This window comes from Hylobates moloch, unplaced genomic scaffold, assembly GCF_009828535.3.
Source record: "Hylobates moloch isolate HMO894 unplaced genomic scaffold, HMol_V3 SCAFFOLD_34, whole genome shotgun sequence".
In the NCBI taxonomy this organism is placed as follows: Eukaryota; Metazoa; Chordata; class Mammalia; order Primates; family Hylobatidae; genus Hylobates; species Hylobates moloch.
This window is the reverse complement of record NW_026652309.1, coordinates 2,642,046-2,663,595: the sequence shown is the minus strand read 5'-3', so window position 1 is coordinate 2,663,595 and position 21,550 is coordinate 2,642,046. Positions and strand designations below refer to the sequence as shown.

The 21,550-nt window shown below is 48.7% G+C and overlaps 2 protein-coding genes and 1 long non-coding RNA gene across 7 annotated transcripts in view; 2 read left to right on the top strand and 1 right to left on the bottom strand.

Annotated features, from left to right (window-relative positions):
• LOC116463360 (guanine nucleotide-binding protein G(s) subunit alpha) overlaps positions 1 to 21,550 on the top strand; it is a 76,137-nt gene that overhangs the window by 2,838 nt on the left and 51,749 nt on the right. For 2 of the 5 annotated variants that reach the window (XM_032146435.2, XM_032146434.2), the window contains exons 1-2: positions 10,970 to 12,307; positions 12,452 to 13,103. The exons of 1 other annotated variant lie outside the window; for it this stretch is intronic. In XM_032146435.2, coding sequence (XP_032002326.1) covers positions 10,970 to 12,307; positions 12,452 to 13,103 — 1,990 coding nt within the window. Of the gene's footprint in view, positions 1 to 10,969; positions 13,104 to 21,550 lie in introns of those variants that run through there. 2 more of the 5 variants (XM_058434601.1, XM_032146432.2) reach the window with 1 other exon arrangement.
• LOC116463361 (neuroendocrine secretory protein 55) overlaps positions 1 to 21,550 on the top strand; it is a 64,982-nt gene that overhangs the window by 2,509 nt on the left and 40,923 nt on the right. The window lies entirely within an intron of this gene.
• LOC131382503 (uncharacterized) lies at positions 36 to 8,544 on the bottom strand. The gene is made up of 3 exons (XR_009212031.1): positions 8,244 to 8,544; positions 6,474 to 6,634; positions 36 to 190 (listed from the first exon to the last, which is right to left on the bottom strand). It is a non-coding gene; the product is annotated as an uncharacterized LOC131382503 (long non-coding RNA).

Sequence of the window (21,550 nt, the reverse complement as noted above, 5' to 3'; positions counted from 1 at the left end):
CTGCGACAGCAATGTTAGTCTCAGAAGTTTGGAGGCTGCGGAAGGGCTAGGCGTGCCCCGCTTTTGGCTTGCGCCTAAATCGAAATTCCTACTTAATGTAAACAATGACGGTGTGTTGCGTTCTGTGGCATTAAGTGTTCAGTTTTTCCTCTGGTAATGTCTCAGCCTGAGTTCACCAAGCAAAAGGTCTCTAGGGACAAGCAAGAGAAACCAGGGATTGTGTTGAATTTTTTTGGTGTGCCTTTCAAGTGTGGGAGCTATCTTCAGACTGGGTAGTCTGGGAGACCCGTTTTCCCACAGAGCTAGGTTTATTCATTAGAGAAATGAGCATGTTGCCTTGTTGCAGGATGAATAAACAAGTTTTTTAAAAGCCCTCCGTGTCGAGCCCACACCTCACACCCATCTTGCTGTTTTTTAAACAGAAGCCCAACACAGGGAGGTTTCCTGAACTGTAAGCAATGTACCATGTTCACATGTAGTGAGGAGGGGCAATCTAGTAACACACACAGTCTTTCAGACAGTCTTCCACAAACTGCCTCGCCATCTGCATTACAGCCCAATTGTGAAAACCTGTTACCTACCGGCACACTCTCTCCCCCGCTCAATTCCCCTCCCCCAGCTTCCCTCTACGCCCTGATTCAAGGGTGGAAAAGCCAGTGCAGACCATATAAAGCAACTGAGAGCTATACCGACCCCCGGGGAAAGCACCTATGACCCTCCCTGAGAAGACAGGATTTTGCTATATAGACTTAGCAAACCTTCTTTCTGCCTGAGAAACGTATTCAGCTACCTTCCTTTTCCAGAGCCATTTCTAGCAAGTTCCCCAAGCATTCCCAATTCACTAGTCTCCTAGCTGGCCCTTTGTCTCACCCTGCTCAACTGGGGTTAGCATTTGAATAGGCCCACTTGCCCCTTTTACATAGGTGAGGTCTGTGGGGTGAGGATATGCTCTCAAGAAATAGCAGATTAACCACATTAACCACAATTCACCATTAACCACATAGGTGAATTACCAGCCACTTTTAATATTTCAAATGGAGGGTGAGGGAGGAGGAGGAGCAGGAGAATAAAGCTAGTTAAACATGATGATATGCCCCCAATATTGAAGTTCTTTCCTTTACTACATTAATCATTTGCTTAATGGAAATTTGCTTTTGTGGGGGAGGGGAGGACGACCCAAAGGTACTCTTGTAACTGAACTTATTTGAGCTGGGAATTTATGTTGCAATGTTCCAATATTGTGTGGGGTCAACCTGATGTAGGTTTAAAGTTTTGCAAACAAAACTCTTTATGTTCATGAGAATTCAGGAATTAGAAATGTTACAGTTTGGGATTGTTTTGAGATGTTTCTTTAATGCACTGCAAGCCTTTCTCACCTGGAGTTGCTTACAGCCTTTGACACTTCAGCCTTCATTTTCTGCAGCTGTGTAGAAGGTTAAAGAGGAAGAAAGCTGAAACTTCAGTGTTGGTAAGAATGAGGTTTTTTGGTTTTTTAATAATCTACATGGATTTACCTCAATTATTAGTTATTATTATACTGCTCTTCAAGAGGGAAGCTTTTGAGAGGAAACTGAGCAGAAACCATGGTGTGAGTAAAGCATGTCTCAACTGGAAGGTGACCTATCACAAAAACCAAATCATTAAAATAAAATTAAGCCTCCGGGCCAGTGATGTCATGTGCCGGCTCAACTGCTGCTCTTCTCTAAAAAATCACCCAGCAGAGGGATGAGATGCTCAAATGACATCGTTAATCCCCACGTTCAAGAATGAGAGATGGAATTTCTTGTTCTGTTGTGGGGTTTTGACACTAATGACTCTATTTCCTATAACTTGATGTCCCAAACTGGAGCAGTGGCATCTAAGATGAAAGGCCCGGGGCTAGCAGCCCAGGTTGCTTCTAGCCATGGTCAAGTGGCCTTAGGTCAGACCCAACACCCCTCTGCCTCAGTTTCTTCTAAAATGAGGTCGCTGAATGAGATGATCCTATTTATCCCTTTCAGCTCCAAATGTCTAGACTGATTCGCTTAAGAAGCCTGGGGTTGTCCAATTTGACTCTATACTAGTGATTTTAACCCTAATGGAACTCCCAAAAAACTTCAAAAGCTGAGCAAATAAAAAGCACCAGCTAGGTATCGCGCCATTGCACTCCAGCCTGGCCTACAGTGTGAGACTCCATCTCAAAAACAAACAAAAAAAACAACAAAAAAACCCGAAAAACAAAAAAAGCACCAGCTATGAAGAAATCTGTTTTGTGTTGGTTTCATGTAAATTTTGTCAAATCTGCTTTACAGTTGGTTGCAAAATGGTCTCAAAAGGCAGTTTAGAGAATGCAGAATTCCACTGTGTCCTTTCCCTAAACTGGAAACATTTAGCCATCCGAAGAGTCGTATTTAGTGTGTGTTTTATGTGTGTGTGTGTGTGTGTGTTCCCCACCTTCTGTCCCTGACCTTGGTGTCTAAGAACAAGCTTTTCAGAGCAGGAGCAGGCAGCATGGTTGCAAGTACTGACCTAGTACTGCAGCTTGGAGAGGCTAACTACTGTGGGAGATGGCAGACTGATGGGAACATTGGTTAAGTGACCACAAGTGTTGTTGAAAGTTTTTTGGTAACAGTTTTAAGTGTTCTGGTTAAGCTAGACCTGAAAAAAAATGATATCGAAGCTACAGCCATTTGAGATAAGCCAGTTTTCTCAACCTTTTTTTTTTCATGATCACTCCCCTCTTAGCTTCTTCAGACATGTTTCTTATTTGCCCCTCCCCATGACATTTTAATACCACAGACATATAGCTATACCCCATTATCTGTTTATGTACTGCAGGACCTTGCCACAGCTAAGACTTTTTTGCACACTGCATCCCCCAAAACCAATTTTGCCTCCATCACACATGCATGGGATAAACAAAGCAAATATTTAAAACAAAACAAAACAAAAAAACAACAAAAAACAACAAAAATCTAGTTCTGTCAAATTAAGTGATTTAGCACCCATTTTCGTTTTATAATTTCTTTCTTACATATCAAAAGGCCATACGTGGGGGGTGGGGGGACATCAATTTTTTTACTGGTATTTGTTTTCTTTCCCTTGTTTAAAAATCTCATGAGTTTTTTCAAATGCCTCCAATAGCTATACTGGTCCAAGCACTAGTGGCCATTAATTCACAGGGCAGAGAAGCCAGAATAAACAGCCTAGTGACTTAGTTCTCCCAAGGCCAAGAGCCTGCAATGCGGGGCCACCATCACCTGTTGACAGTGCTCAGCCAGCAGAGGCAGGACTCTGCCTGCAACTATTCCCGGGTAGAAATGGGGAGGCTGCATTCCCAGCTCCCACTGGGCATGGCCTGTGTGTTTATTTTTTGTGTTTATTTTAGGGTAAGTATGTTACAAATTAGCAGGGCACATGGCTATGAGAAAGGCCAACATAAACCCAGGCAGCAGGGACAGAGGGTAAGTGGTGACAGTAAAGTGGGGAGAGATTTAAGGAAGACAAAAGGAAAAGAAGAATTTGAGGGATCGCAGAAAAAAGGAAGATGTGGGTAGACAAGAGAACCCCTGGGAAGGAGCAGAAAAGATTTAGAAATGGGGAAGGGGGTCACAAAGCCAGGAAATTTGGGGATTATAAAGAAAGTTGTTTGAAGGAATGAAGAGAGTCTTGAAGAGAGAAAGGTTGAGGGCAGCTTCAAGTATCTGGTGGCTGAGGGGGTCAGAACCAGGTGCATCAAGGGACAGACTTCAGCTCAACATCAGGAAGTGCATTTTTAAAAGCCAAATATGGCATTGGAGGGCTACCAATGAGGCTCACAGATTCAACACCGTTAACATCACTTGTCCCCCTGAGAGTTTCTTACAGACCTGGTCCAAAAATTCCAATTTCATAGGTGTGGAGTTTTCATACAAGTACTTCAATTGCTACACTCAAAGAGAAAGATTTAACACCTAGAAATCTAGCTGTCTAGCTCCAAGGCTAAAGCCTTGGGTTTTGGTTCATAGCAAGGTTGGTCTTCAAGGTCCCCACTCTCAAACTTGAGGGGTCCAAGGGCACAGGCCAAAGACTGGCAGCCAGCAGAAGACCACGTTTCTTCTCCCCCCAATCCCATGTGAGAGCTGGTTTCTGAGTGTCCTGGCTTATGTCGCTGTCTCAATTAGATTTCATTAGGAAAATTTGCTCTGGGTAATTGAGGTTGTTCTAGAAGGTGAAATATACCATTCCCCTTAAACAATGATGCCCAGAAGCCCCCAGGGTGGCTGGAATTTCCACCACGAATTGCAGGAATTTTAAGCAGAGCTTCCACTAAAGCCAAATTTACCTTCCGAGATTCCCTCTTTCCCCTCCAACCCCTACTTTTGCCTCTCTCTTAGTTGCTTTCCCATGGTGCTGTTCATCTTTTCTGGAATGGCCTCTCCTCCCCTGAAATTCTTTGCTGCATCATCAGCTAGTCTGGAGAAAGAATCCACAAATGTCTGGACCCACTGTTCAAGCACAGGTGGTCAGAGGACAGTGGCATGCCTTGGCTGAAACAGAATTTGGGGCACCTTTTGAGATGGTTGCTGAGCTACAGCTAATTAGCTGAGTGAAGGGGTCTGAATTCATGATGGGGGCTTTTTAATCTGAGCATATCAAGTATTTTCATAAAGACTGTTTCCACTGCCTCTAATATCAGCCTTGCATCTGCCTCTAACCTGGTATCTTGCCTCATCCATTTGAGGCCTTTTTCCTTTAGCTGGCATTTGCTTCAAACAGCCTGGCCACGCAGACCCCTCTGCAGACAGCAGTATGCTACTGCCTCCACCGGCCAAGGCGGGCAGAGGAGAGGCTGAAGGGAAAAGGATGGCAGCAGCAAGTCTTGATTGAAAAGTAATTAATTGTACAGCTTCAAAGTCTATTACTACTCAGTCAGCACTCAGAAAACATTTGTCACTGGGAGGCTGAGAAACTTCATAGTTGCCTAAATTCTTTACTACCTTCTCTTTCTGCTTTTACTTTTTCCTCAATTGAAAGAAACCCACTGACAACTAATGACATGAATGGGCTACAGAGAAGGCACTTCTGCAAACTTCACCACCCACCTCCTCCCTGCAAAGCCGCAGACCAAAAGGAAAATGACTACCAAAAAAATACTGTTTTTCGTGGTTTCCGTTCCCTTCCCTTTCACCCACCTCCCTTCCCTCTCTCTACTTTGCCTTCTCTTTGTTGGCTACAGGGATAAACCCAGAAAGCTGACAGGTAGCTACCTAAACTTGAGATACGCCTTGTGCTTTTGGTAATGAGTAAGAATCCCAGAATGTAAGTAGAAACACAATTACTTGTTGAATACATGTGCCATGAAAGCGTCAATAGAGAGGTGAGACTAAGTTTGGGAAGCCCAGGGCATCACGTGGGGCTACCAAGGAATGGGGCTGTAATGGTGCTGTTCAGAGAATCAATGGTAAAGAAATACATACATTCTTTCCATTGGGGATTCCATATTTTCAAAAGGCCACTGTTTGCCACCTGTGGCACCTGGGCCATTTGGCTTTCCTCAGAAATGCAGAGTTTAATGGAAGCATGAGAAATTTTTCCCATCCCCTCCCCCCCCCCCTTTTTTTTTTTTTTTGTGAGGAGTCTCGCTCTTTCACCCAGGCTGGAGTGCAGTGGCGCGATCTCGGCTCACTGCAGGCTCCGCCCCCCCGGGGTTCACGCCACTCTCCTGCCTCAGCCTCCCGCGTAGCTGGGACTACAGGCGCCCGCCACCTCGCCCAGCTAATTTTTTGTATTTTTAGTAGAGACGGGGTTTCACCGTGTTAGCCAGGATGGTCTCGATCTCTTGACCTCGTGATCTGCCCGCCTCGGCCTCCCAAAGTGCTGGGATTACAGGCGTGAGCCACCGCACCCGGCCTCCATCCCTTTCTTAGTACATCAAGTGCAGACGCTATTATTTTTAAGTAGCCAAGTATACACAATTTTCAAGTAAACCATCCCTGGGTTTCGACAGCCAATCCTGTCCTCCCCTACTTGACACATCATCTCACTGCAGCCCTGCACTCCAGCACACAGCCCCTCAGGACAGGGGTCAAGCCTGGCACACAGCTTCTCTCCATCCCAACTCAGCCTTTTTTTCAGGCACCAGCCTCTCCTGACTTCCTCTTCCTCAGCTGCATAAACACATTAATAGACTTTCCTTCCTCAGTCCTATCACATATTTATCTTTTCCCATGATGGCAATCCATCCAGCACTGGAAAGCTATGTTTAAGGTACTTTGCTATTACACAATTATGATGGCAGATCCTAAAACGCCTCTGGCAAGGTTAGGCCCCAGACGACGCTGCCCACTAACATCCAGGACCGGCCATCTCCCTCCAGATCAAGGCCACGTTTCTGTCTTGAACTAGCAAAATTAGCAGCCTTCAGGAGGATCACCAGACAAGCTAACCAATTAGGCCAATCAAGGTAGACCCCAGTAAACCCACCAGCCGATCACCCCTAGCTGTTACCATACCGGATTCCTCAGATCCCTGTGGCTTTTCAGGTGCAACAGGTGGATCAACTCCTCGAACATTTGGCCACACTTCTGGGGTTCCTGACCCCACTACTGATGTTTCAACTCTTAGCTCCACTCACCTAAAGGACTTAGGTTTTTCAGAGTCTGGTAGCCAGTCACTACAGAGAAATAACAGTAGTGGAAAAAAGGGGGAATATCAGGGTTAAATACTGGGATTTATTCTTCTTGGTCTTAATTTACCTTTAAGGCAATTCCTATTCAAATCTAAGGGTCCTTTCTCAGCTTACAGTGGTGATTTTCAACTGGGGGAGATTTTGCCCCCCAGAGGACATTTAGCAAAGTCTAGAGACATTTTTGGTTGTTAAAACTAAGGGGATGCTACTGGCATCTAGTGGGTAGAGGCTAGGGATGCTGCTCAACATCCTACAATGCACAGGGCAGTCACCACAACAAAGAATTGCCTGGCCCCAAATACCACCAGTGCAGAGGCTAAAGCACTAAGTCTAGATGAGATGTGCTGAGTGGTTCTGAAACCCCTTCCTCTGGTGTGCTCCCATCTCTCCCTTCTGAGTCCTCCCTGCTCACTCCTGGACTGCCTCCCTTTTTCCTGTCCAGTGCGCCAATTGTTCAAGATTCTATTACCAAATGTGTTTCTTCCCTAAAGAGTTTTATCTGACTCCATAAATTCATCTTTGTAAGGACGATTGCCAATTTGAATGTGTGATCTTTATCTTTTTCTAAACTTCAGACCTTTCCTTCCAGATAACGGGCTGCAAAAATCTCCATCCCAACTGCCCAAAGTTCCTTCAACTCTGCCATGTCTAAAACCAAATCAGCACTGCCACCTTGCCAGCCCCTCCCACTGACTTCCCTGTCCCACTCCCAGTGTTCCATCCATCTGGGTGCCACACTTTGGCTCTTCCATCTTTTGTGTCTTTCTAGCATAAGAGCTGCTCCAGGAGGATCCTTTGGGACCCCTCTTGAGTGCCGTCCTTCAGCCTTCCTGCTTCCTTCACCGTGCTAGGTCTCTCCTTTAAACATCTCCTTTGTGCATAACCCCTTTCCTTTGTTCTCTATCGGGATCATCCTCCATGCTGCTTCTGCTTTTCCTAAAAGTAGGCTCAAATCCTCACTTGCAGAACAAAAAACTTTCAACATCCTTTCCGTTTCCTGCCAAAATAGCCTCAAAAGTGCTTGCCCTCATACTCCATGGCATCCTCAGAGAGATTCTATCTAATTTCTCCTGACTTTTCTCCCCCTGCTACCCAAGAGCCTGCCAAGGTGGCCAGTTGTGTTTACCCAGCCACGCCCCATGTTTCCTACCATTAAATCCTTTGTTCGTGGTGGGCAAACCGTCTCCCATCCCCCACTACCACCTTCTATTCACAGCCAAGGCGTCTATCCTTCCTTGGAGGCCCATATAAAAAGCCATTTTCTCCACCAAGACTTTCAAGGTCCCCCTAAGCGGAAGTCCCTTCTTTCATTTGTATGCTGCTCTACTCTCTAGGATGAGGAATTGGTATTTGCCTAACTTTTTTTTTTTTTTTAGTCACCTCCATGCATGTGCTCCCCTGGCAAATAATCATGATATCAGAAAGAATGAACAAAGGGATCCCACAGACACATGAGGGTGTCGAACAGAGACCCTGAACCCGTTCCTCGACAAATGGTACTTTGGGGGTGAGCGCGAGGCCTGACTAAAGCAAACCACCCCTTCAGAGCACCCATCGCAGCCTCCCTGGGGCTCCAACCCCAATGTCTACTGACCTTCCACTTGTGCAGGCTCAGCATCCCTGGGGCCTCAACTCCTTATCCATCCTGGGCTGCTCCTCGCAGTAAGCCCTCTCCTTGGGGTCCTGGCCCTCTACCTCCCAGCCCTGGAAATCTTGCTCCTCACCTTGCCCGGCAGCGGCACCCCGTTGGCTAGGTTAGCCTGCCGCCATCAACACACCCAAGGGTTGGCCCCTGGGACCCCACCTCTCTCCCGAGGCTCGGCAACCTGTGGCATGAGGAAGAGTGACCCCACGGCGCTAGCGGTCCTCGCAGTCTTCCAGGCCTAACCGCCATACACCCGCCCCCCAACAGCTTCCAACCACCCCAGCAGCACCTCTTCGGGCGTTCCAACGCGGCGCCTCCTATTGGACCTCCCACCCATATCCGGTTTCCGGTCTGACGCCCCCTGCTCATTTGCCAGGCAGCCTTGATTGGCATGACCCCTGCCCAATGGCTGACCCGGCGCTGGGGTCGGAGGAGAGTGAGTTGGTGTTGGGACCCAGTTGGGCCATTCAGTGGATGCCCAAGTGGTTAAGCCGTTTTGCGTGGGTGTAGCTGGCCAAAGTTTGAATCAAAGTTCAGTGTTGACATCTGGAAGTTGTAGACCCATAGAGCCAAAGCGATATATCTTTGGGGGATCCCAAACGTTTCCCAGGGTCCAACTGTGTTCTCCTCCTTCCATGCTGCGTGGCCACGTGGATGGTGGATGCAGGGGGCAGGGATGCACGGTGCCTGTGGTACCCTGGCTCTAAGAGGGATGCGTTAGACTAAACGGGATCGCAACTTGCGGTGGTTCGCCCGCTTGCAGCTCTTATACAGCAGCCCGCGCCGTGCGCCCTGCTTGCTGCAGCCCGCCCTGTGTAACTCATCCAGCCTCCCCTCCCCCAGGGTCCTGCAGGTCAGGTGACCCCCTGCCTCCTGCCCAGCTGCTCTGTGCCTAGACGTGGCTTGCCAATCTGTCTCACTGGTGAGACCGACCTGATGCGCACCTGCCGGGTTTTACCTGACCCCCTAACAGCAGCTTTTCTCCCGGGTTCCAATCCCTCTGCAGACCCCAGACCAGAGCATAGCATGTGCACACACCAAGGCCACCAGGTGGTGTGGGTATTTACCTTTGGCTAGCTCTGAGCCCGCCGCAGCATGGTAGCGGGAGCGCAGCTGCGTGGGCAACCACCGGGTTTGTGGCCGGTTGGCGGGCTCAGTGCCGCCTCAGTGGGCTCTAGCAGTGGAAGAGTAAAGCGACTACCCTAAGATACCCAGAGCGAGAGGAGAGGGGCTGGAAGGGTGCTGGAGACAGGCTGTAGTGGGGCTAAAGTAGCTGACTGACCGGCGCTGCAGCCGGTGCCCGAAGCAGCGAGCAGCGCACCTCAGCTGTGGTTGCCGCGCGGCATGGTATTTATCTGTGGGTTCAGTGCGCACAGAATTGTCCAGTCTCGAAACCACCCTAAACCGGCATTAAACCCCAACCAAAATCCCCTTTAACCCTTCCCTAGAACAGCAGGACCTGCGAAACTCTGAGGCCGCTTTGTGAGGTCTCCCTCTGCGCAGCACGCCCCCCCACCCCTCTCTCGGTGCCGCCGCAGCTACTCCCTAGGGGGCTTTGCTCTTGGTGGTACGCACCCGAGACCTTCTTATTCCCCTGCGTCACCATCCACATAAACAAGGGAGCACCCTGCTTGCGCCGCTGTGGGCCACTGCGGAGACCCCTAGAGTGTGATGGGAGTGGGGGCTGTTAAAGTGCTTTACTGGAGCCAACCTCAGCAAGCGACAAACAAAAGCAGCAAAAAGTACACCCGAGGCATTTAAAAAACAAATTGCGTGCTCGCATACTCGGCATCCCCTCTCCCTCGCCTCTCTCTGCTTCTCTGGTGGGCTCACGACCACCTGTCGCATCCCCATGCGTGCCTGCGCCCCTTCCCAGGCACCAAAAGCCTTGCGCTCCGGACTAGGGGCTTGAGATCCAGGGCTGCCTGGAGGCTGGGGGCTATGACTCAGAGTTTCAGGGATATCCTGGGGTGATGAAACCCTTCTTCAGTCCCCCCTCCCCTGAGGAGTCGGTTGGGTTGGGGAGGGAGGGTTTCAGCTCCTGTACTCCAGCGTCCCGAGGCCCACGTCTTGCGTCACGTGTCCCGCAACGCAGGAGAGCTTTCTCTGGCCAGCGGAGAAGCGGAGAAAGACTCCAAATCAGTCAGGGAGAGGAGTGGAAGGAGCCAGAACGTCCCTGCGAGGCCTGCGCTCATCAGCCCCCTTACCCAAAGTCCCGGGCCCCTGGCGCCAGGAGCAGGCTCCTGGAGCCGGAGCCAGCTCGGCACTGGAACCGGCGTCCTCTGGTGGCGGAGAGAGAGCGCTACTGGCGATTTTCGGACCGAATCGGCACGCTCGTCAGATCCAAGCAGGCGGGACTGGCCTGGAGCAAAAAGAAAGAGAGAGGAGGGCATAAGGACAGACCAAGGAAGAGGGGCTGGGGGGCAGCCTGGGGGCATAAAAAGTGGCTAGGAAGGAGCCAAGACTCCACCAGCAGCAATTGAGTTGCTTCAGCCTCAGTCTAGGGTTCCAGGCCTTGAACCCCCCAACCTCACAAGGGTTGGAAAGTGAGGCTGGTGAACTTTCCAGCTGGTACTTTGATTTAAAAATAATAATAATAATTTTTTCACCCTAGTTCGGTTGGGTGCTCCATCTTACGGAGCCCCAAACTTATTTTGAGAGGCCGCCACCGTGTTATGGGCGTGCGCAACTGCCTCGACGGCAATAATATGTCAGGACAACGCGATATCCCCCCTGAAATCGGGGAACAGCCCGAGCAACCACCTTTGGAAGCCCCAGGGGCAGCTGCCCCCGGTGCTGGGCCTAGCCCAGCCGAAGAGATGGAGACCGAACCGCCTCACAACGAGCCCATCCCCATCGAGAATGACGGCGAGGCCTGTGGACCCCCAGAGGTCTCCAGACCCAACTTTCAGGTCCTCAACCCGGCATTTGGGGAAGCTGGAGCCCATGGAAGCTACAGCCCACCTCCTGAGGAAGCAATGCCCTTCGAGATCGAACAACCCAGCTTGGAAGTCTTCTGGCCTACACTGGAGCAGCCTGGATTCCCCAGTGGGGCCCATGCAGGCCTTGAGGCCTTCGGCCCAGCACTCATGGAGCCCGGAGCCTTCAGTGGTGCCAGACCAGGCCTGGGAGGATACAGCCCTCCACCAGAAGAAGCTATGCCCTTTGAGTTTGACCAGCCTGCCCAGAGAGGCTGCAGTCAACCTTTCTTACAGGTCCCAGACCTTGCTCCAGGAGGCCCAGGTGCTGCAGGGGTCCCCGGAGCTCCTCCCGAGGAGCCCCAGGCCCTCAGGCCGGCAAAGGCTGGCTCCAGAGGAGGCTACAGCCCTCCCCCTGAGGAGACTATGCCATTTGAGCTTGATGGAGAAGGATTTGGGGACGACAGCCCACCCCCGGGGCTTTCCCGAGTTATCGCACAAGTCGACGGCAGCGGCCAGTTCGCGGCAGTCGCGGCCTCGAGTGCGGTCCGCCTCACTCCCGCCGCCAACGCGCCTCCCCTCTGGGTCCCAGGCGCCATCGGCAGCCCATCCCGAGAAGCTGTCAGACCTTCTAACTTCACGGGCACCAGCCCCCGGATGGAGATCTCCGGACCCCCGCTCGAGATTGGCAGCGCCCCCGCTGGGGTCGACGACACTCTCATCAACATGGGCAGCCCCCCAATCGCGCTTGACGGCCCGCCCATCAAGGCCTCCGGAGCCCCAGATAAGAGAGAGCGAGCAGAGAGACCCCCAGTTGAGGAGGAAGCAGCAGAGATGGAAGGAGGCACAGCCGCTGAAGCCGCGGAGGGAGGGAAAGTCCCCTCTCCGGGGTACGGATCCCCTGCCGCCGGGGCAGCCTCAGCGGATACCGCTGCCAGGGCAGCCCCTGCAGCCCCAGCCGATCCTGACTCCGGGGCAGCCCCAGAAGATCCCGACTCCGGGGAAGCCCCAGCCGATCCCGACTCCGGGGCATTCTCAGCCGATCCCGACTCTGGGGCAGCCCCAGCCGATCCCGACTCCGGGGCAGCCCCTGCTGCCTCAGCCGATCCCGACTCCGGGGCGGCCCCTGACGCCCCAGCCGATCCCGACTCCGGGGCGGCCCCTGACGCGCCAGCCGATCCCGACTCCGGGGCGGCCCCTGACGCCCCAGCCGATCCAGATGCCGGGGCAGCCCCTGAGGCTCCCGCCGCCCCTGCGGCTCCTGAGACCCGGGCAGCCCATGTCGCCCCAGCTGCGCCAGACGCAGGGGCTCCCACTGCCCCAGCCGCTTCTGCCACCCGGGCAGCCCGAGTCCCCCGGGCGGCCTCTGCAGCCCCTGCCTCCGGGGCCAGACGCAAGGTCCATCTCAGACCCCCCAGCCCCGAGATCCAGGTTGCCGATCCGCCTACTCCGCGGCCTACTCGCGCGTCGGCCTGGCGGGGCAAGTCCGAGAGCAGCCGCGGCCACCGCGGGTACTACGATGAAGGGGCGGCCAGCAGCGACGAGGACTCCAGCGGAGACGAGTCCGACGATGGGACCTTCAGATGCGTCCGCTGGTTTCAGCATCGGCGAAATCGCCACCGCCGAAAGCCCCAGCGCAACTTACTCCGCAACTTCCTCATACAAGCCTTCGCGGGCTGCTTCGGTCGATCTGAGAGTCCCCAGCCCAAAGCCTCGCACTCTCCCAAGGTCAAGAAGATACCCCTGGCGGAGAAGCGCAGACAGATGCGCAAAGAAGCCCTGGAGAAGCGGGCCCAGAAGCGCGCAGAGAAGAAACGCAGTAAGCTCATCGACAAACAACTCCAGGACGAAAAGATGGGCTACATGTGTACTCACCGCCTGCTGCTTCTAGGTAATGCGGCGGACTCTGCCTGCGGGCAGCAGGGCCGCCGGGGAACTGGGGAGGGGGTGGCAGGGCTGCCTGGTGGGGCTCAGGGCTCGGCAGTGGGAGGAGGGGGTCCAGCCAAAGGCGGGAAGAACTTGCTAGAAAGTTCCAGGGAGGGACCCTAACTTTGCCCTGGGAGCGGGAGGGGATCTTGGGTGGATTCGGGTGGCCGAAGTATATGCCCTCCAGGGAGAAAAGTGATGCCGAGCGACACTGAGGGTCGTTTCCGGCGGGACAGGCCAGCGCCAGCAACCGTAAGCTGGACAGGCAGGGGCTTCAGGTGAGCCAGGAACTGCCGGGGAGGGGCCCCGGGGCCCCGGGGCTCCCCTGGCTACGCTGGTGGGGTCCACGGTGGGCTGGGGTCATTGGGGAAGGCGCGCCCCCGCCTCGCCTGGCACGGCTGCTTGGACTCAGACAGCTTGTCATTGGTGTGTGTTGGTGTCCATATTCTGTGTTCGCCTGTGCATGATACGCTCAAGTGTCCCCTGTTCCTATCCCGGCACCCCCAAATTACCCGCCGACTGTGTACTTGTACTTGGGAACGGGCTGTCTTGTGGTTTGCGCCATGGCGCGGGCAAAAAACTTTCAGTGTTCGCACACTCTGGTGGTACCTGCACCCGGGCGCTCTGCGGCGAGCCGTGCGGAGGACATGCGGGGAAGGTGGCGGGGCCTCCCGGGAAATAAGCGGGGCCCCTGGCCTGGGGGAGCGGGGGATCGCTTTTCGCCGGCCTCCATAACCTTGTTCCTGTATGTCTTTCTCTCTTTTTCCTTTTGCGCTAAGCGTTTCCTCACTTCTCATTCGTTCGCCAAACCCTCCCGCCTTTACGGTTGAAAAACCAGACACACAGGTATCTGGGGCGCCCGGGGCTGCACACATCAGTTCGGTATTCTGCACCACACAGCTCGCCTGGTTGGGGGATGGGGGAAGGGGAAACACAACCTGCTGTAGGCAAGTCCGGATCCCAAACCACGTGGGGGCTGGTTCCAAGGGGGTGGGCGTGGCTGTGTTGAAAAAATATGAAATAATTTTTCTTCCTAGCGAAGAGCCCGAGGTAAGCCAATCATTTTTACAAAGAGTACAGTAGGAGGGGCTTGGTTTAAAAAGATGGGGGTTATGTGTTGTGAGTGGAATGTCACCTTTGTGTTTAAAATGCAACTAAAATAAAAGTTTTCAAAAAATGCTCTGAGTGTATTTGAAGTGTGTGGACAAAGTATGGCAAAACCGTGAATATGACTTGTGAAAACAAGTAAATGTTTGCATGTGAATTTTTTCAAGCAGCTTTAGCTGGGGGCAAAGAGGCTTGTCAAAGGTAAGGTCTTCTGCAAATTGGCTCTGGATACAAAAAATATATAAAGGTATTTTGATTACAGAAGTTAAAAATCGTGGTATTCTCGTCAGGAGGGTATTTTGGTGGCCTTCTACCTTCCCCCTCCTCCTCTGCTCACATTTCCCTACCTCTTGGTGCCCTCCCCTCTCCAGGATCCCCCTCCTTACCCCACAGCAAGACCCTCTCCTGTATCTCCCAGTCTTTCCCTGGCCATTGCCAGTTCCCCACCCTCCCCCCAGCCCCCCAAGATTTCTTAACTTCAAATCTGGGGCATTAACTATTTTTGCCACATTTAATCAAAGCATCAATTAGCAATGGTCTGAATATGTGGTTTAAATGAAAACTTCCAAACAAACTTCACAAGCTTAATTTTTACATTTTATTCTCTAAGACTTTCTCTGAGACCTTTCAAGGGATTTCAAGATCACAGTTTTTAAGGCTGCGCTACATTTGTTAAATATGTTAGAATGTGTGATGGTTTTTTATTAATAGCATTATTGGCATATAACTGTGCTGTTGTGATGTGGCTCTCACAAACCACAATTTTAAACGTGAGAATCATTTTATGTATGCCCATCCAGGTAGCTCATGACATTATCATTTACCCAAAAACATAGAATATGGTAGTTGTTTTAAATTTCAAATGTCTCAACTACACTAAAGCTACCAAACATTAAATGACAATGCACTAGTTTCCCTGCAGACAACTGATTTTGCCATGACAGACCCATTTCAATAATCCAGGCACAGCTCTGGGAAGCAAACCTGTAAATTGGGGGAGGGAGGACACAAATGCCTACAGACAGGAGACCCAAGTGACAGTGTGCACCTAGCCCCTAACTGTCAAATTGGTGATGTGCCTGACATGCGGGGCCTCAGTTGCCTCCTTTGTGAAATGAAGCTTTCCTAGCAGATCTCCACTAAGGAATGCTTTTGCGCCATGATTTGAGTCTTCTATTCTTCCTGGGGGTGGAGGGTGGAGGAGTCACAGTCCACTTATATCAGGACTGGAGACTTATACCATAGATTGTGCAGCCATCAATCCTGCAGCAAACTGTCCATGTTTGGGACCAGTCTTAAGAATATTAGAAGTTTCCTTTGTCTCCCCTTATTTTGTCACCGGGAGTAAAAATTAACTTTAACAAAAGGAAATTTGCTAGGGTCACCTTGCACCTTGTCCTGGCTTTGTTCTCGGGTGCTGGTGGCCAAACACCTTTGGATGCAGCATAGTCCAGAAGGTGGGCTGGTAAACCATGGGCCATGTCTAACATAAGCCTGAAATATGATAGCCAGTGTTAGCTGCTAGCTGAAACTGTACCACTGCAGTTTGTCAAAGCAGGCTACAGTTTTTGACCAGGCTTCCTTTTGCAGAGGTGACGTCCCTCTTCTGGACCTGAATTATTGATTGGGGACAGGGAGAGGAGGAAGGATGAGGACTTACTCACATGTAGGAAAAGACGTTTTACTAACTTTCTAGTCCCAACATATAAAACAAGACATCCATACATCCCTACCGCTGAAAATGCAGATCAAATGGCTGTCCTTTGATATGGTTGCTAATTTGTGACATGCAGATTCATCCGTTGCTTGAAAAAATGTATGTTCCTGTGCTTATCCTTTCTGTTTTTATTGCCAGGACAATTTAATCTCATTACAGGGAATCTTAAGAAATCAAAGAGAGAGAGAGAGAGAGAGAGAAAGATAGATAGAAATCAGTAATACGATTAAAATTCTAAAATATCTGAAGAGTTCTTTTTAAAGAAGCCTTTTTCTTACTCAACACTATCCACCAATAGACTGTTTCCATGTTTCTGTTACATTTTAAAATAATTTTGGTGGCTTAAACATTTTTTAAAACTTCATTTAGGTGTGATTTCCTCCTTAAGAACTGAAGGGGGCTAATAGATCAGAGTTTCTTAGTATCTGCCACATTTATTAAAATTGTGCAGGCAAATGCTATATATAATAATGGGTATTCTGCTGCTATGATGCTTTATTTATACAGTGAATCATAATTAATTGTATGATTATTTATACCACCAAGTGCAACAGTGATGCATTGTATTCCATCTTGCAGAAGCACCTTTTTATTTTTCTTTGCTCTCTCTCTCTCTTTTTTTTTTTTTTAAACATACAGCCATTTTTTTGTATTCTAAATGCCTCCACTGAGCTTTTGGTATGGTGGGAAGGACATGGCTTATGAGGTCACAAAATTTTGGAGTCCAGATAGATTTATTATTTTCTCTTTTCAGTCTCTAGTAAGATTCATGCTTCTCAAACGCTGAAATTCTACCTTGGTTTTAATTCTTACAGATTTATCTCAAAAAATTTTTCCCATATAGGTAGATTAATGTTTAAAATTTACCCATATTATTTACCATGGAAAACTGGTTCTAAGCAAAAAGAATTGGGGGTCATCCCCTTTCTGTATGTATCCTCCTAACTTGAAAAGGAAAATCTCACTGCTCTCAGTATTACTAGTAACCAGTAATAATAATAATAATAATAATAACACATTCTGATTACATTTTTGTTTGTTTGGTTTGAAACAAAGTCTCGCTCTGTCACCCAGGCTGGAGTGCAATGGCAGGATTTCCGCTCACTGCAACCTCTGCCTCCCAGGTTCAAGCGATTCACCTGCCTCAGTCTCCAGAGTAGCTGGGATTACAAGCATGTGCCACCATGCCTGGCTAATTGTTTGTATTTTTAGTAGAGATGGGTTTTCACCATGTTGGTCAAGCTGGTCTCGAACTCCTGACCTCAAGTGATCTACCCAGCCTCCCAAAGTGCTGGGATTACAGGCGTGAGCCACTGCGCCTGGCCACATTTTACATTTTTTAAAGCCTTTCACCTAGTCATATTTGTCTCTTGAAACAGTCCTGGGCAATAAAAACGTGATAGGGCCCCATTTCATAAGCAAATAAACCAAAAGCTCAGATATTAAATCTCAGGCTTTTTTTTTTTTGAGAAGGAGTCTCACTCTGTTGCCCAGGCTGGAGTGCGATGGTGTGATTTTGGCTCAACTGCAACCTCTGCCTCCTGGGTTCAAGTGATTCTCCTGCCTCAGCCTCCTGAGTAGCTAGGATTAAAGGTGCATGCACCATGCCTGGCTAATTTTTGTATTTTTAGTAGAGATGGAGTTTCGCCATGTTGGTCAGGCTGGTCTCAAACTCCTGACCTCGTGATCCGCCCACCTCATTCTCCCAAAGTTCTGGGATTACAGGCATGAGCCATTGTGCTCAGCCATAAGGCACTTTTACTCAAAGACTGCAAGGTAGGTAAAGGATCTCAAATTTCAAATTCAGATAAGATAATGCTTACCAGAAATGTGATAAGCTATAAAGCATTATTTAAATGTAAAGCATGATTATTCTAAGTATACTATGTGCTCTTAAAATCCCTTGCCAAATGACACGTGTCGAGTAGTCTGCTACTTTCTGAATTATAGCAAAACTCACAGATCCCTGGTTACAAATGTCCATTGAGTATATATGAAATGTGAGCCTCCCCATTTCTGAGATGGCTGTCATTGCTTTGGTAATATTTCATTTACACCTTTGCTTTAACTCATCTGCCAGCACTGCAACATTGCAGTCTTAGTTTGTTGTGGCTACTGTTTTCCTTTTTTTTTTTTTTTTAATGCAGGTTTTCTTTAAAGTATTTTGTTTCGTTTTGTTTTGTTTTACAGGGTGTAAAGCTTTTCTTCTTGTTTAGGTTTCCATTAAATAATAATTAATCATTATAATAATAAAATGCAGTTACTTTTCTGCATAGCTCTATTATAAGTATAGTGTTAGAATGTTTAGAATCCTGGCATGGATCTCATCATCTTATCAAAATAACTCTGCTCCATAGTCTTCCTAGTGATTTTTTTTAAAGTATGCCTTACTTCTAGTCCAGGCTAATTTCCATTTAGCAAGAGTCAGTGTGTGGCCTTAGAAATCACCTTTGACTTTTATGCAGAAGTTTAGTTGTTGTTGTTTTTAAGATGGAGTCTCACTCTGTCACCCAGGCTGGAGTGCAGTGGCACTATCTCAGCTCACTGCAACTTCTGCCTCCCAGGTTCAAGCGATTCTCCTGCCTCAGCCTTTCGAATAGCTGGGATTACAGACAAGCACCACCACACCTGGATAATTTTTTTGTATTTTTAGTAGAGATGGGGTGTCACCATGTTGGCCAGGATGGTCTGGAAATCCTGACCTCAGGTGATCTGCCCACCTTGGCCTCCCAAAGTGCTGGGATTACAGGCATGAGCCACCGCGCCCGGCCAGAAAGGTTAGTATTAAGCAAAAAATAAATTTATTTTTAGAGAAAGTAACCGAGATTTGAAATTCCCAATGCCAGCCATGCTCCTTCTTAATTTTAGAGTTAGTTTTTCCTCCAAATAAAACTTACTCCCAACCCCAGCAAAATTGTGGCTCTTCAAATGCCTCTAAATAACTCTGAGGAGACACATCAGTAGCGAACAACAATTCGTTTCTACACTTCTTAGCTTCTTTTACCTGTAGTAGCAAATGTGAGGTTCCTCTCAAACCCACTCATGCCATTTGCCCATTTAAAAATCAAATTTCTCAGGAGGAGTAGCAATTTTCAAGAGAGAAGGGACAGGGCCAATTGATGTCACAAGGTCCTCACCATCAATTAAAACTAGTCAACGGCGGGAACTAAAAGCATTGGGCAGCCTAATTGACCATCTCTGACCCCTTGGAATAGGGACTAGGAGACTCTGGCCCTAACACGCACCTTCACAGATTTCATTAAATTAGACTGAACGGAGCTTTTGTTCCCATCAGATTCCTGTTCCGGCCTGTGGTCACCCTAAGCATAAGATCATGTTCTCTTTAGGAAGGAAGAGGCGAATGGACCTGAGCCTCTCTTTGGGAGTTCTGCTGAAGAGTCTGCAAGTCCTAAGTGGCCTTTATGCAGTTTAGAGACTGGAAGAAAGGCACAAATACAAATTGGGGGAAAGAAGCCCCTGAACAAAGGAGAGGAGAGGTATTTCAAAAAGAGGATATATTCTTTTTTTTTTTTTTTTTTTGAGATGGAGTTTTGCTCCTGTTGCGCAGGCTGGAGTGCAGTGGTGCAATCTCGTCTCACTGCAACCTCCGCCTCCTGGGTTCAAGCAATTCTCCTGCCTCAGCCTCCCGAGTAGCTGGGATTACAGGCATGCGCCACCATGCCACACTAATTTTGTATTTTTTGTAGAGACGGGGTTTCACCATGTTGGTCAGGCGGGTCTCGAACTCCCGACCTCAGATGATCTGCCCGCCTCAGCCACCCAAAGTGCTGGGATTACAGGTGTGAGCCACGGCACCTGGCCTTTTTTTCTTAGTTCCCCCAAAAAGAGGGCCAGCTACTAGAAGCAAAGTTACAATTTGAGAAATCTAGAGTCTTTTTTAAAGGGTAACATGCTCAACCCAGTGCTTGGCACATATAAGTGCCCCAAAATTGTTTTGGGTTTTTTGGGTTCTTTTTGTTGTTTCTTGTTTTTTGAGACAGGGTCTCACTCTGTCGCCCAAGCTGGAGTACAGTGGCATGATCTCGGCTCACTGCAACCTCTGCCTCCCGGGTTCAAGCGATTCTCCTGTCTCAGCCTCCCTAGTAGCTGGGATTACAGGTGGCTGCCAGCATGCCCAGCTAACTTTTGTATTTTTTAGTAGAGATGGGATTTCACCATGTTGGCCAGGCTGGTCTTCAACTCCCAACCTCAGGTGATCTACCCACCTTGGCCTCCCAAAGTGCTGAGATTACAGGTGTGAGCCACCACACCAAGCCTCAACTTTTAATTTTAGAAATTTACTTTTCCTCCTACTTTTTTTTTTTCTCCCTGCTCCAAGTGAGGTTTTGGGTTTGGTTAATTTTCTGTTGTTGCTGGTTTTTTGTTTGTTTGTTTCTTTGTTTTTCTGTTTTTTTTGCATTTCCCATTAGACTATTAACATGTAAATTCTAAAAGTGCCAGCCATCTCATTCTGTCTTTCTGTCTCCACCTTTCAGAGTACATTCTTTGTTTACATTTTGTAAATAAAGGTCAACTCAAGCAGTAGACAAATGCCACCTTGCCACATTTATAATTGTGTGAAGTCACTCTCAGGTGAATGATGTGCCAGAGAGAGATGAGGAGATAACTTACTTTTTGACTTGTCCTGTAAAAGTGTCACGTGTCACCCCTGCCTATCCAGCTCCCCCTTCTGTTTTGATTAGCTCCTAACTATAAATCAACTCAATACCGAGCCTGAGCTCAAGGACCTGAGCTTGGATTGTTCTATGGTTATTACACATCAAAAAAAAAAAAAAAGAAAAGAAAATGTGTTTAGTTTCCTTTCCAACAGCCAGATGGTGAACCAGGCCAGCTCATGGGAATTGAAGATGAAGAGACCTCCAAGAAAGAGGTAGGGAACAACACCACAAAACAATGTTTGACTTCAGTATGTTGATTGTCACATGCTCTTTGGGCACACACGAGGCACACACCTTTCAAGTTAGAATCAGTGGAGCACTTTTCTACATGCAACAACTGGGAACTATGCTAAGGGAAGAATGTTAGGCAACTGATCTGTGACAGGGCAATGGAAATTAAGGGAGTGTGCCTCTGTTGTACTTCCTTAGAGTAAAATCCCAAATTGCACTGCAGAGTAATTTGTTAAACCTTGGGAGTATTTAAATTCAGGAGTATTTTGACTTGTGGAGTTCTGCCCACAGAAGTGCACATTCGATCTTACTAAATGTTTTTTAATGATTCAATTTGGGGCGAGGAGAGAGGTATAAAGGTAGTATAAATTGTTATCCAATCTCAAATTTATTATGAGTCAGTCAATGTTTCTGACATTGTCACACACACACTGTGTGTGGGACAGAGTAAGTACTTTTAACTTCCTTTAATGAGTTGATAATGGGAAGGAAAAAAATCTCTGTACTACTTTCTAAGGAGTGTCACAGTTGAGCTTTCACAAGCTCAGTGTCACCACTGAGTGAGCATCAATTCTTACAAGGAAATTAAGACTTGGGCTGCAAGAGCCTCGCCTCTCTCATCTGATTTATCTGGCTTTTGCCTCTCCCCCTCCATCAAAAGATCACACTATCTCTCTC